This window comes from Saccopteryx bilineata, chromosome 1, assembly GCF_036850765.1.
Source record: "Saccopteryx bilineata isolate mSacBil1 chromosome 1, mSacBil1_pri_phased_curated, whole genome shotgun sequence".
NCBI classification, from domain to species: Eukaryota; Metazoa; Chordata; class Mammalia; order Chiroptera; family Emballonuridae; genus Saccopteryx; species Saccopteryx bilineata.
In genome coordinates, this window is record NC_089490.1 from 154283250 (window position 1) to 154298706 (window position 15457).

At 44.6% G+C, this 15457-nt stretch overlaps 1 protein-coding gene across 4 annotated transcripts in view; it reads right to left on the reverse strand.

The window, feature by feature from the left end:
• CHAF1A (chromatin assembly factor 1 subunit A) overlaps positions 1-14470 on the reverse strand; it is a 43340-nt gene extending 28870 nt beyond the window's left edge. For 2 of the 4 annotated variants that reach the window (XM_066275490.1, XM_066275465.1), the window contains exons 1-3: positions 14197-14470; positions 10470-10520; positions 8280-9136 (exon numbers count right to left, since the gene is read on the reverse strand). In XM_066275490.1, the coding sequence (XP_066131587.1) occupies positions 8280-9136; positions 10470-10520; positions 14197-14248 (960 nt within the window). In that variant the 5' untranslated portion in view covers positions 14249-14470. The remainder of the gene's footprint in view (positions 1-8279; positions 9137-10469; positions 10521-14196) is intronic. The other 2 variants (XM_066275470.1, XM_066275480.1) reach the window with 2 other exon arrangements.
• Between the last annotated feature and the right edge of the window lie 987 nt (positions 14471-15457).

The window sequence follows — 15457 nt, forward strand, 5'->3', positions numbered from 1 at the left end:
GTCCTGAAACAAAACTATTAGGTTGAAGAACAGTGGGGATAGAGTTCAGACTTGGACACATAGCCAAATAATGAGGCTGAAGTGGAGCAGGAAAACCAAAGGTCCATTTTTTTTAACATGGCCTGACATATCGATAAAACTATGTAACCATGAATTCTCTATCTGGGGAAACCTCAGTCCTGACTAAGACCACTTACAGAATGAAACTCTCAGATTAATGAACTCAAGGCATCCTCCTTAAGGGGCATACCACATTCTTTCTGGACTCAGCCTTCCTATCAGAAAGTGCTGAGCAGTCACCTGAAACCCATGTGTCGGCAGGAATTCAAATGCCAAGACTGTGTCTAAGTGAGCGTGTACGAAGAGAAATGCCAGTTATCAAAGCTCTCTTACCGGCCTGACCTTTGGTGGCGCAGTGGATAAAGCGTCGACCTGGAATGCTGAGGTCGCCGGTTTGAAACCCTGGGCTTGTCTGGTCAAGACACATATGGGAGTTGATGCTTCCAGCTCCTCCCCACCTTCTCTCTCTGTCTCTCTCTGTCTCTCTCTCCCTCCCTTTCTATCTCCTCTCTAAAATGAATAAATAAAATAAAATAAAAAACAACAACAACAAAAAACCTGATTTAAAAAAAAACCTCTCTTGCCTGACCAGGCGGTGGCAAAGTGGATAGAGCGTCGGACTGGGATGCGGAAGACCCAGGTTCGAGACCCCGAGGTCGCCAGCTTGAGCGCGGGCTCATCTGGTTTCAGCAAAAAAAAAGCCCACCAGCTTGAACTCAAGGTCACTGGCTCCAGCAAGGGGTTACTCGGTCTGCTGAAGGCCCGTGGTCAAGGCACATATGAGAAAGCAATCAATGAACAACTAAGGTGTTGCAAGGTGCAATGAAAAACTAATGATTGATGCTTCTCATCTCTCTCCGTTCCTGTCTGTCTGTCCCTGTCTATCCCTCTCTCTGGCTCACTCTCTGTCTCTGTAAGAAATAAATAAATAAAATTTAAAAAAAATTAAAACAAAACAAAACAAAACAAAAACCTCTCTTACCTATAACCCTGTGTCACTGTCCTTTGTGTTGAAAGACTACAGTGAACCCTGGCCAGGTAGCTTACTTGGTTAGAGCACCATCCTAACACGCCAAGATTACAGGTCAATCTCCAGTCAGAGTACATATAAGATTCAACCAATGAATATGTGAATAAGTGGAACAATGCCCTGGCCAGACTGGTTGGAGCATCATCTCTATACGCAAAGGCTACAGGTTCAATCCCTGGTCAGAGCATGTATAGGAGCACATCAATGTTTCTGTCTCTCTCTCCCTTCCTCTCTCTAGAATCAATCAAATTAAAAATAAAACAACTGAAACAACAAATCGATGTTTCTATCTAAAATCAGTTAAAAAATATTATACTTGGCCCTGGCCGGTTGGCTCAGTGGTAGAGTGTTGGCCTGGCGTGTGGAAGTCCCGGGTTTGATTCCCGGCCAGGGCACACAGGAGAGGCGCCCATCTGCTTCTCCACCCCTCCCCCTCTCCTTCCTCTCTGTCTCTCTCTTCCCCTCCCCTGCCAAGGCTCCATTGGAGCAAAAGATGGCCCGGGCGCTGGGGATGGCTCCTTGGCCTCTGCCCCAGACACTAGAGTGGCTCTGGTCCCGACAGAGCAACACCCCGGATGGGCAGAGCATTGCCCCCTGGTGGGCGTGCCGGGTGGATCCCAGTCGGGTGCATGCGGGAGTCTGTCTGACTGCCTCCCCATTTCCGGCTTCAGAAAAAAAAAAAAAAAAAAAAAAAAAAATATATATATATATATATATATATACACACACACACACACACACACCACACACACTTAATGTGATTGACAGACTCCTATGTAAGAGTATTTGGGGGAAGGGAGTATGGGGGAAACACACTTAGCCTTGCCCATATTGTGAAATTTCAGCGCATAATCGAGTGTCTTTTACATTGCTTTCCCTTTGCTGTGAGTCTGGAAATACTAGAATTAACATGACTATCAGGAGCTCTGTTAATGACATCCAACCTCAGCAATTACAATTTATCATAAAACCAGTATCTCTACTGCTTTACTAGACATTTGGGAGGATCTTATTGGTCTGATATAATTTTATATTCATGACATATGGCACAAGCATGTCTAGAACTCTCTCTCAAAATCATGTGCCATACAGGCCCTGGCTGGTTGGCTCAGCGGTAGAGCGTCGGCCTGGCGTGAGGGGGACCCGGGTTCGATTCCTGGCCAGGGTACACAGGAGAAGCGCCCATTTGCTTCTCCACTCCCCCCCCCCCCCCGCCTTCCTGTCTCTCTCTTTCCCTCCCGCAGCCAAGGCTCCATTGGAGCAAAGATGGCCTGGGCGCTGGGGATGGCTCCTTGGCCTCTGCCTCATGCGGGAGTCTGTCTGACTGTCTCTCCCCATTTCCAGCTTCAGAAAAATACAAAAAAAAATTCATGTGCCATACATTTTATCTGTCAGGAACACAGCTGCCTCAAGACCCGGATTCCAGGAGGAGGCTGTAACATATACCAACTACCCCCAGTCATGGCAGATTTAACTGTGTCTGTGCATTAAAATTCCTACATTTTAGCCTGACATGTGGTGGCACAGTGAATAAAGTGTCCACCTGAAATGTTGAGGTCGCCAGTTTGAAACCTTAGACTGGGGCTTGCCCAGTCAAGGCACATATGAGAGCTTCCTGCCCCTTCTTTCTCTCTTCTCTTTCTCTAAAAGTGAATTTTAAAAAATTAAAAAAAAAAAATCCAACATTTTATTCAGGAGAATCCTTTCAGAGCCTGTTTACTCTGGTCTTTTTATACATAAGGAGATCTAATTTCTAAGCTCAGAGCAAATAAGCAGCAGCAAATGAGGTGAAGAGAGGCTGGTATAGACGGGCTTAGCCGCAGCAGCGGGGAACCTAACAGCAGAAGAGAGAAGGCAGAGGTGAAAAGCTATAACCAGAATTGGTCCAGCCATATCTGAGAAAAATATTTAACGTGAGCCTGCAAAACTACCGAAAAACCCCAGGCAACATGTATAAGGAAGTTCTGTCAAGGCTAAGAATTAGAGACAACAGAAATATCCATCAATGAGGCAGACTTTGTAAAGTGTAGTATATCCACACCACAAGCAGTTAAAAAGAGATACCTCTTCCCATCCCAATATAAAAAATGAGACACCCTTAATTGAAAAAAGAAAACCCAACAAATTTACAGTGTACATTTACACAAAACAAAATGATACCGTGCATTCCTCAACGATCTCCCATATACTGTGTATCAGAAATAGAAATAGAACAGCAACCTAGGGGAGAAAGAGGGAGCCAGAGGGGCCTGTTATATGTTAATATACATTTTTTAAACATGGAGAATACTTGTTTTTTTGTGTGTGTGTGACAGAGACAGAGAAGAACAGACAGACAGGAAGGGAGAGATGAGAAGCATCAATTCTTTGTTGTGGCTCCTTAGTTGTTCATTGATGAGCATTGGGCTGGGATGCAGAGGGCTCAGGTTTGAAACACCGAGGTCACCAGCTTGAGCCGGATGGCCTGAGCCCTAAGATCGCTGGCTTAAGGAAGGGGTCACTTGCTCTGCTATAGCACCCCTACCCCTCCCCGATCAAGGTACATAGGAGAAAGCAATCAATGAACAACTAAGGAGCTGCAACGAAGAGTTGATGCTTTTCATCTCTCTCCCTTCCTATCTGTCTGTCTCTATCTGTCCCTCTGTCAAAAAAAAAAAAAAAAAAAAGAGCAAAAAATTATATGGGAAAAAGTTCCAGTGATTTGGGTTTATTTGTATAGAGGCAAGGCAGTAACACAACTCTATCATTTGTGAAATAATTTGCATAAACATTTGCAAATGAACTTGGAAAATGGTTCTGCCCCAAATGATAAAAACCTGTAATGCTAATAGAAACTCTTTAAATTAGTCAAGAGACTTGGATTATCTAAAAAAGGCGCTCTAGCCTGACTTGTGATGGCGCAGTGGATAAAGTGTTGACCTGGAACGCTGAGGTCGTCGGTTCCAAACCCTGGGCTTGCCCAGTCAAGGCACATATGGGAGTTGATGCTTCCTGCTCCTCCCCCTCCTCTCTCTCCCCCTTCACTAAAATGAATAAATAAAATCTTTAAAAATAAATAAGTAAATAAATAAAAAATAAAAATAAAAAAGGCGCTCTAAACTATTGTTTTTCAAAGTGAGAGTCTAGATCCCTGGGAAGGGACAGTAGGATCTGTTTTTTTAATTAATTATTATTATTATTTTTTTTACAGTGACAGAGAGAGACAAATAGGGACAAACACACAGGAACGGAGAGAGATGAGAAGCATCAATCATCAGTTTTTCATTGTGACACCTTAGTTGTTCATTGATTGCTCTCTCATATGTGCCTTGACCGTGGGCCTTCAGCAGACTGAGTAACCACTTGCTTGAGGTGAGCGTTCCTCAAACCAGATGAGCCCACGCTCAAGCTGGAGACCTTGGGTCTCGAACCTGGGTCCTCCGCATCCCAGTCCGACGTTCTATCCACTGCGGCTCCGCCTGGTCAAGCAGGATCTGCATTTTTAACAAAGCTCCCCACAAGGAAAATAAAATACCCCAAAACAACATACATCATATAAGACCAGAGAGTGCCTAGCAGTTTCCAAACACAAAGGTACCAACTCCAGGACTAACAAGAGCACAGTAAAAACCATACACTTTACACGGTAACATGAAAAAAATCTGTAAGCTTCCAGCAAGTGTCTGCCTGTAATCTGGAAAGGAGGTGGAGGGAAAATGGAAAAACCAAAGTGTTCCCCACAGTAATGAGGTCAGGAAAATTTCAAACATCAAAGCAAGGGAAACTCTTTGAGTTCTGTACCAATTACAAAAGGCACAAACAAGTCAGGAAATCAAGTACGCCCAAAGGTAAGGAAATAAACTAGAAAGCTCTGTGTCTGTATATGTGTGTAGTTGGAGATGGTCTTCGGCTCTAGTCTCAGGAAATCTTGCCATCACATCACCCAGATGCTCCTGATAATCACTTTATTTAACTCATACTTTTGGTATCACATAGCATCAGGGGGCTCTACTTACTCTGTTGTGACGGACCAGCCCACCTGGAGCAATTTTCTGCCACAGGCTCTGGGGTGTCCTAAGCCTTCACTACTTGCAGTATAAATGATCTGCAAAGATGTGATAACAATGTCTTCTAGAGCATTTCAAAACTCCAAGCCTGTGTTCAGAGTAATACCTAGCATCTCAAATTCAGAATTTCCTAAACTGAGCATACTTAGTTCCTGTGCTCAGCTGTTTAAGAGCCATTTGGGCAAGTGGACAGAAGTAAAATTGTTTCATGACAATGCCCAAATATGTGACCTCTTTAATTCTCAGGCTTGGATTTAAGCATACAAATAAATTTAATGGGCCTGATCAGGCAGTGATGCAGTGGGTAGAAAGTTGGCCTAGAACGCTGAGGACCCAAGTTTGAAACACAAGGTCACTGGCTTGAGCGTGGGATCATAGACATGATCCCATGGTCACTGGCTTGAGCAAAGGGTCACTGACTCAACTGGAACCCCCAACCCCAGTCGAGGATCATATGAAAAAGCAATCAATGAACAACTAAGGTGCCACAACTATGAGTTGATGCTTCTCATCTCTCTCCCTTCCTCTCTGTCCCTCCTCTTGCTAAAAAAGAATAAAATGAATGAATGAACTTAATGAAGCTATTAAGAATGGAAAACAGGCCTAACCTGTGGTGGCCCAGTGGATAAAGTGTTGACCTGGAACGCTGAGGTTGCAGGTTTAAAACACTGGGCTTAAAAAAACAAAAACAAAACAAACAAAAAAAAAAAAACAAAACCCTGGGCTTGCCCAGTCAAGGCACATATGGGAGTTGATGCTTCCTGCTCCTCCCCCCTTCTTTCTCTTTCCTTTCTAAAATAAATAAAATCTTTAAAAAAAAAAAGAAAAAAGAGCCTGACCAGACGGTGGCACAGTGGATAGTGTTGGACTGGGATGCAGAGGACCCAGGTTCGAGACCCCAAGGTCACCAGCTTGAGTGCGGGCTCATCTGGTTTGATCAAAAGCTCACCAGCTTGGACCCAAGGTCGCTGGCTCAAGCAAAGGGTTACTCGGTCTGCTGAAGGCCCACGGTCAAGGCACATATGAGAACTCAATCAATGAACAACTAAGGTGTCGCAACGAAAAACTGATGATTGATGCTTCTCATTTCTCTCCGTTCCTGTCTGTCTGTTTCTCTTTCTGCCTCTCTCTCTGTCTCCGTTAAAAAAAAAAAAAGAAAAAAGAATGAAAACATGTGGCCTGATCTGTGGGGGCACAGTGGATAAAGCCTCAAACTGGAATACTGAGGTCGCCAGTTGCCCAGTCAAGGCACATATGGGAGGCAACTATGATACAAGTTACTTTTTGCTCCCTACTCCCCCCACCCCGCCTTTTTCTCTCAAAGCAAGAAAAAAGAAAAAGAATGGAAACACGTGGCCTGGCCTATAGCAGCACAGTGGGTAGAGTGTGGACCTGGAACACTGAAGTTGCCGTTTCGAAACCCTGGGCTTGCCCAGCCAAGGCACATACGACAAGCAATCAATGAACAACTAAAGTGATGCAACTGTGAGTTGACCTATCTTGTCTCCTTCCCTCCTCTTCTCTCTGTAAAATCAATAAATAAAATCATTAAAAAATAAATAAAAGGAATGATAGCCCTGGCTGGATAGCTCAGTTGGTTAGAGCGTGGTCCCGATGCAGAGGTTGTCAGTTTGATTCCCAGTCAGGGCACATTTAGAAACAGATTGCTGTTTGTCTCTGTTGCTCTCTCCTCTCGCCAAAATCAATCAATTAAAAAAAAAAAAGTGTAATGTCCTGTTCTCCAGGCTAACTGGCTGACACATCATGTGACAAAGTAGTTTTGTAAAGGATCAGCAGCAGTCTGGAAGGATTTCAATCAACTAGACGTACAAAAAATATGGCTGACAGCAAAGGAACTCAAACTCTGATTCTGAGAGTCTGAGTAACAGCTCAGGTGGAAATTTAAAAATGTGTGTCTGATTGCCACACTGAGAAACTTAGAAGAAAAAAAATTGCTCCACTCTTGATATTTTGTGAACCTACAGAGGAAGCCATTTTCCTCTCATGATAAACAAGAAATGTAATCATCTAGAAAAAGAACTAGTTCCTTAGAGATGAAATTTCAGAAAGTGATCAAGGCTAGTGGTTTATGGTCAAATTAAAAAGGCTGAGATTAAATGACCCACCTTGGCATCAAATTTTTTATATGTGTATATAACAAACAAATGTTCCACAAAACCAAAAAACATAGTTAGATATACTTTGGGATTCTTCTTTTTTTAAGAGGGCGAGAGAGGAACAGACAAGGGACAGAGATGAGAAGCACCAACTCATAGCTGCAGCACATTAGTTGTTCATTGATTGCTTTCTCATATGTGCCTCAACTGGGGGGCTCCAGCTGAGCCAGTAATCCCTTGTTCAAGCCAGCAAACTTTGGGCTCAAGCCGATGACCTCAGGGTTTCAAACCTGGGTCCCCAGTGTCCCAGGCTGATGCACTATCCACCGTGTCACCGCCTGGTCAGGCCACTTTGGGATTTAACTGATTTTATCAGTTTTATCTACAAGACCTTATGGACAGGTGAGAACAGTGACATTTGCCATTGTGATTAGAAACCAGTAACAAAGTCATGTTTCTGGGGTCCTTAAAAACGGTGCCAGCTTTCTCTTTCTTTTGTTCCTGTTGCTCTGACTGAGGTTTTTAAGATGGGAGGCCATGTTCACAAGAGCTCATTCTATAGAATTCCCTGTTTTAGTCTTCCTCCTATCTTAGGGTCTCTTCACCAATGCTGATTGACTTTACTACCAACAATCCAATAAGTCTTTGTTATTACAGAAAGAAGGAATGGAGAGAGCTGAAGCTAAAGTCTGACATGAGGGGTTATAGCTGCCTGCTTACCACCATCATTTCCTAAAATGGTTAAATTGACCAGACCATTAACTAGGTGGGAATAACAAAAGCTCAACACACTGGTGATTGAACCAGCCACCAACACATCCTAATGTACGGAAAAACATCACTGAATACCTCGAATGGTCTGATTCTAGAAAGAATCAAAATTCTGCATCAGAAGTTACAAAACTAGTTTGTGGCCCCACTCATTCAGCCACTAACCATCTGAGGAACACTGTGTTCCCAGGTGAAAAGGGGCCAGATTAGAAATGCTATTAGCACTAATATGCTAGGATTTGGGGAGATACTCACTCTGCAGACAGGTGTGGGGGTGGGGAAGGGATTGGGACTGTTGTGCTGATTTTCAGAAGCAGACCACCCCTCAGGTGAGCTGGTAGGAGAAGAGCTCAGGGAAGAATGGCTGAGGACAGAGTCTTCTTCGGGGCCAGACTCTAGCATCTCACTCTCAGAGGGCATGCCTTGGTCCAGATGGGTTGTTGGAGACTTGGCTTCAGGTTTTATACCCAAGATATCCTGCAAGACCACCACAGGCACCTTCCCTTTGAAAAAGATGCCCCTGACTTTGCTCCAACCACCTTGGTCCTTCTCTGAGAACATTCTTGGACCATCTGTCAACTCGGGGCAGCTTTGAGATGCTTTCTGCAGATCTCTGCTCTTCTCTGTGCCTCCTGAATCGGCACCGTCCTCCTCTGCTTTGCATGAAATGTCTAAAAGGGTCTTTTCAGGAAATGTCAGCTTGTCCTTCTGACTAGTCTTTGGCAGCACCCCCTCATCTCTGGCTTCTTCTCTGAACCCATGTACAGCCTCCTCCAAGGAGGAATAGGCTACAGAATTTAGCTTACTATGGAGCACAATATCGTCTGGTTGGTTACTTGAGTCCTCCGTCAAATCAATGACTGTGGTCTCATCAATACTGGTTTTAACGCCACTTCTTAAAAAGTTATCTAAAGGACCCTTCCCATTGACAAGCTTTGGCCTAAACTCTATGTCAGAATCCACATGAAGGTTATTCTCCAAGTTGTCCAAAGAAGTTTCTACATCGGGGACTTGACTTTGTATAGGAGCACTTGGAGAGCTTCTTGCGCTGTCCGACCCATCCTCAGTCTTCTCCTTTGGGGCAAGATTCAGGCGCTTGAAGGGCAGACGAGCTGAAATGAAGAGAGAAGAAGGCCATCTTTACAGCCAAAGTGTGAATAGTGACAATTGATCAGTACTTTTTCTACATGCTCAAAAATGATCAGCCTTGCTGGGCTTGGGTGGGGGTGTTGTTCACATACTTTATCAGTTTATAAAGCAATCATGCCCTTGGGTCCTATGGTTTGCCCCTAATTCTTAAACCTAGGGAGACTGTTAGGGGCACAAAGAAAACCAATTAGAAGGTGACGGAAGACAACTGGACTTTGGGTGATGGGAATGCAGAATAATCAAATGTCAAAATAACCTAGAGATGTTTTCTCTGAACATATGTACCCTGATTTATCAATGTCACCACATTAAAATTAATTTAAAAAAATATTGTATACCCACAAGCATTGTGAAATTAAACATCAGAAACGTAAAAAAAAACACAAAACAAAACACAACCCCTAGGGAGACTGATGCTCTTAACACAGTTCCCACCATCACCCAACCTGCTATCAGTCATCACAAGAGAAGGCAAACTGCTCAAGGGTGAACTAGATACCAAATTTAAAAAAAATTCACAATCCAGCCAATGATCTGGCCTCAGTGTAAATGTGCTCAATTTTTTACACAAAAGGATTTGAGGACATTTATCTTCCTGTACAATAATGGTTCAATTGGGGCAGCTGTGCCCACCAGGGAACATCTAGCAATGTCTGGAGACATTATTGGTTTCATGATTTAGGGAAAGAGGCCCAGATACTTTACCAGATGGAGCTAAACTCTACAATATACAGGACAGTCAACCCACCACCCTCGAAAAATTATAAAATGTCAATACTGCTGAAGTAGAGAAAGGCTGCTATAAAGGCAGTGACCTCTGGATTTGCTCCTGGGAACCTAAGGAAACAGTAGTGTAATAAAACAGGTTCCTGGGCTCTCAAATGTAAAGTGCAACTGTTTTTCTCCCCTCTAGCCCCCTTGATACTGCTGGTAGGGACCCCAATAGACCAGTGGTCCCCAACCCCCGGGCCGTGGGCCATTTGGTACTGGTCCGCAGAGAAAGAATAAATAACTTACATTTCTGTTTTATTTATATTTAAGTCTGAACGACGTTTTATTTTTTAAAAATGACCAGATTCCCTCTGTTACATCTAAGACTCACTCTTGACGCTTATCTCGGTCCCACCCTAAAGGCCGGTCCGTGAAAATATTCTGACATTAAACCGGTCTGTGGCCCAAAAAAGGCTGGGGACCACTACAATAGACTACCACTGTTCAAGGAGAATTAAAAATATAACTGAGACAATGAAGGATATAAATTAGAAACAAATATTTAATCTATTCCCAGAAAGTTACCTTGTATTAACTTCTTGACTGGAAAAGCTGGTCTGTCTTTGCAATCCACTGCTTTGAATAGAAGTATCAAAGGATAAGTTATTAAATGCTGGAAATAATGAACAAATACATAAGTAGCACCTATTATGTACAAAGTAGTCCAATGGGAGTGACTTTGCCACCCTCACTCTGGGGAGTTGGCAATGTTTAGGGACACTTGGTTATCATGACTTGGGGATAGGGTGCTACTCACATTTAGTAGTTAGAAGAGAAGGACACTGTTAAATATCCTATAATGCAAAGGCTGGCCCACCATGACTAAGAATTATCTGGCCTTGCCTGACTTGAGGTGGCGCAGTGAATAATGCGTCAACCTGGAACACTGAAGTCACCAGTTTGAAACTCCAGGCTTACCAGTCAAGGCACATAAGAAAAACGTGAGTTGATGCTTCCTGCTCGGCCCTCTCCTTTTCTCTCTCTTTCTACAAAATCAATTTAAAAAAAATTATCTGGCCCAAAATGTTACTAGGTTAAGAAATCCTGCCCTGGGCCCTGGCCGGTTGGCTCAGTGGTAGAGCGTCGGCCTGGCGTGCAGAAGTCCCGGGTTCGATTCCCGGCCAGGGCACACAGGAGAAGCGCCCATCTGCTTCTCCACCCCTCCCCCTCTCCTTCCTCTCTGTCTCTCTCTTCCCCTCCCGCAGCCGAGGCTCCATTGAAGCAAAGATGGCCTGGGCGCTGGGGATGGCTCCTTGGCCTCTGCCCCAGGCGCTGGAGTGGCTCTGGTCGCAACAGAGCAACGCCCCAGAGGGGCAGAGCATCGCACCCTGGTGGGCGTACCGGGTGGATCCCAGTTGGGCGCATGCGGGAGTCTGTCTGACTGTCTCTCCCCGTTTCCAGCTTCAGAAAAATACAAAAAAAAAAAAAAAAAAAAGAAATCCTGCCCTGGATACTGTCACACCTTATTGGTTCATTTTCCTTGTGGCATCTATCACATAAAGGAAAATCAACAAATATAGTAACAGCAACAACTAAGAGGAGAAGGAGTTAAAGTAGAGATGAGAGAAAATGCTGTATCCCCAATGTCACCATTAATAGGACCGCAAAACATCCATCTTCAATCCAACCAGTTCTATAAAATTAGAACAGGGTTTTTAAAAAGTTTATGAAGATAATACACTGCACAACTTAAAGCATTTTTTTTTTCTTTTCTGAAGTTGGAAACGGGGAGGCAGTCAGACAGACTCCCGCAAGCGCCCGACTGGGATCCACCCGGCACACCCACCAGGGGGTGATGCTCTGATGCTCTGCCCATCTGGAGCATCGCTCTGTTGCAACCAGAGCCATTCTAGCGCCTGAGGCAGAGGCCACAGAGCCATCCTCAGTGCCCGGGCCCACTTTGCTCCAATGGAGCCTTGGCTGTGGGAGGGGAAGAGAGAGAGAGAGAGAGAGAGAGAGAGGAAGGAGAGGGGGAGGGGTAGAGAAGCAGATGGGCGCTTCTCCTGTGTGCCCTGGCTGGGAATCGAACCCGGGACTCCTGCACGCCAGGCCGACGCTCTACCACTGAGCCAACCAGCCATGGCCAACTTAAAGCATTTTGAGCTTGCCAGGCAAAAGCTGAAGTGTTGTCAAATATAATAAGGGAAAATGTCTTCCTGCACCAAAAAAACCTCAAGAAAAGCATCTAATAATACCAAAACTGATGCAAAAATGACTGTAAGTAAATATCTTTAAATGGAATAAGTTTAGAAGCTCATACCTGTGAGAACTGGTTTGGAAAAATCTAGTTTATTTTGGGCAATCTACATATATTTTGTAAAAGACACACACAAGTTAATTTTTTGGGGGGGAGGGAGAGGCAGGGAGAGAGAGAGAAGGAAAGAAGGAGGGAGGGAGGGAAGGAAAGACACGGGAACATTGAGCTGCTCCTGTATGTGCCCTGACTGGGGAATTGAACCAGCAACCTCCCCGCACCAAGACAATGCTCCAATCAATCGAACTATCCAGCCAGGGCTTTAAAATTTTTTTTTTTTTAATTTATAGACAGAGAGGAAGGGTGAGAGAGGGGAAGGAGAAGGGAAGCATTCATTTGTAGTTCCAGTCATTTATTCCTTGGTTCCTTCCTGAGTGTGCCCTGACGGGGGATTGAACCTGCAATCTTGTCATTTCAGGATGGCATTCTTAACCGACTGAGCAAACTGGCCAATGCCAAGTGAATATTTTTAAATTCAAACCACAGCTTTCTGAAAATTCAGCTGTCCATAGATGAAACTGCCTTCCCTCCTTCCAAGCTCAAAATATAAGGTACCCAGAAGACTCATACTTTCTTTCTACTCATTTCAAGACAATATCATCCCCAAGTTTTCAGTACTCAAAAACATGGATTACCAGTCCCCACCCCACAACTAAAGTACACACAATCTTTAGTCACCTAAAGTTATTTTTAGTACAATCACACCATTTATTGATGTGGTACTGAGTCAACAGCTTTGATACAAGTGAAACAGAAGTGACCTGGGCACAGAAGCAACCTCAGGTCAACCAAAAAAAGGGACCCTATCCAGGGATCCAGAGTGTTCAAAGGTATACACCCAATTACCCCACACTTGTGTATAAACTAACCACTGTTCTTTATTCTGATGTTACACCCCACTGAATTTTATTTGGTGTTAAAAGACCCTTTCCTTTTATAATTGTATGATCATAGGAGGTAATGTGCTTTTTTTATTTTATAATTAAATACCTTTACTGAGTCAAGTGATTGTGACAATCACTCCCCCTAACTTTATTTATATGAATTTTACTTTGTGAAATCCCCAAATCTGGAAACAATTAGAGCAGTGGTTCTGCCCCCCAGGGGCACTTGGCAATGCATGGATATATTTGGTTGTCATACCTGGGGGGAGGGGTTGCTATTGGCATCTACTGTGTGAAGACCAGGGATGCCATTTGACACTCTCAAGTACACAAGAGGGCCCCAAATATCTACAGTGCTGAGGTTGAGAAATTCTGAATTAGTCTAGATGTCCCTGAGAATCCTTAATTCAGTCAATCAACACACATCTATTGGGCACCTACTATGTGCCAAGCATTGGGCCAAGAGCTGGGGATAAAATGGGAGTCAAGGAGGGGAAAGGGCAGTTTAGTCTTCCATAGTTCAGCATCTTATGTTTACGGGGCCTGCTAGGTGCTACAAAATCCATCCCAAGACACAGTAAGGAAAAACACCGGTATATGCGGCAGGATCAAGAATCGGGAGTCCCAACTTCCTTACGATCCCCACCATCCAGGCCTCTTACCTGGGCTTGCCCTGACCCGCAGACGCAGCTGTTCTGGTCCATAAGCCCATGTGACCCAGGGCCTCAGTTTACCCACCCAGCCAGAGGGTCGCTGCAGGGTCCAACTTGTTCAGAGGACACCAACGCAACCTGCAGAGCTGGCCCTTTCGCCTCCCTGGGTCTCAGTTCCCCTTCCTGTCCACACTGACCCGTCTCTGCAGAGGGTCCTGAAAGAAAGAACTTAACGCAAAAAGCACAAGGAAAAAAATAGTCGCGGCTGCAAAAATAACGTCAAAGAGGGATCCCTTCGAGTTGCAAGGCCCTTCTTTGGGTTGTAAAAACCCCAAGAACCGAACACCAGGCGCAGAGAATCGGCCCGGACCGGGGAGGCCCGTCTGCTCCCAATCACTGCCTCGGCCTGCACAGGCCGCCCGCCGCGCCCCCATTACCTCTCAGCGCGGTCCCTAACCTACCTGTGGCCACTCCCCTGGGGCCCAGCGCCCCGCACTCCGGCTCCTCCAGCATCGCACCGGCAGCCGCTCGAGATCCCTTCGGACAGCAGAAGCGCGGGCTACGTCCAGGCGGCCGCTGCTGCTCGCCTCCCGCCCGCGCCGCTGCTGCCGCGGCCGCCGCGCTCGTATTTGGCGGGAACCGCGGCGACCCCCACAGCCCGCACGCCGATTGGACGAAACCACATCACATGACGTCCCGCCTCAGGAAATGAGAAACGCAGGAATTATCCTCGCGAGATCCGTGGCTTCCATTCTTGCCTATAGCTCCGCTATTGATATTCCCGAGGAGGAGCGGGCTTTCTCTTAGCGACCTGTTATTGGTGGAAAGACGATGTTCTGTGATTGGGGTGGGATGTGTCAAGCCAAGAAATTTGCACTGTGATTGGTTAAATGCGTGGGATCGGTCGCTAGGAGGAGGAGGTCCAGGCGCTTACGTCATGACTAAGCGTTTTACGTAGGGCGCTGGTGATAATCTGAAACGAAGATTTAGATGAATACTGAAGTTTGAGTTTTTCCCAATTGAGTATCGGCTGACTATAGCAACAGTAATTAAAATTATAAATGACTTTATATATGAAGAAAATAAATTAAATCTGGGCAGCGCTTTAGAAGCATTTGATATGCAGTAAGTATATTCAGAGAAAATTAGTGAAATAGATGTTTCTGGTTTAATCCTCAGAATTTTTGTACAAGCTGTTTCCTTGTCTAGAAAACGTTTCCCGCAGTTCTTTTCCTGGCTACTTTCAACCTAACTTTCAGATCTTGGATCAACACCTCAGAGAAGCCTTTTTCCCTTACACCCAACAAGAAATGCCTTCAACGTTCTCTTTAAAGCAATTACAGCTTATGTTTGTTTGCATATTATTTGACTAGTGAATTAATTTCTGTTTATCATTAGCTTTATGAGGGCAGGAATTATTTATCACTATATCCCCAGGACCTATCATTGACTGATACAATACAAAAAGGTACTCAAATATTTGCATGAAAGTATAAATCTTTGATTGGACTGTGTGATCATATAGGTTAAAAGTCTCACAGAACAGAGACTTTCAGTGTCAGCCTGCAAGTCTTAGATATAGGTTTTCTTCAGCACAAATTGAATCTCAAACAGAGCAGAAGTGAGAAGAATGAAAGTGAGCCCAAGTTTGAAATTCTATTGGTATTCTAAATTTTTTTTTTTGTATTTTTGTATTTTTCTGAAATGAGAAGTGGGAGGCAG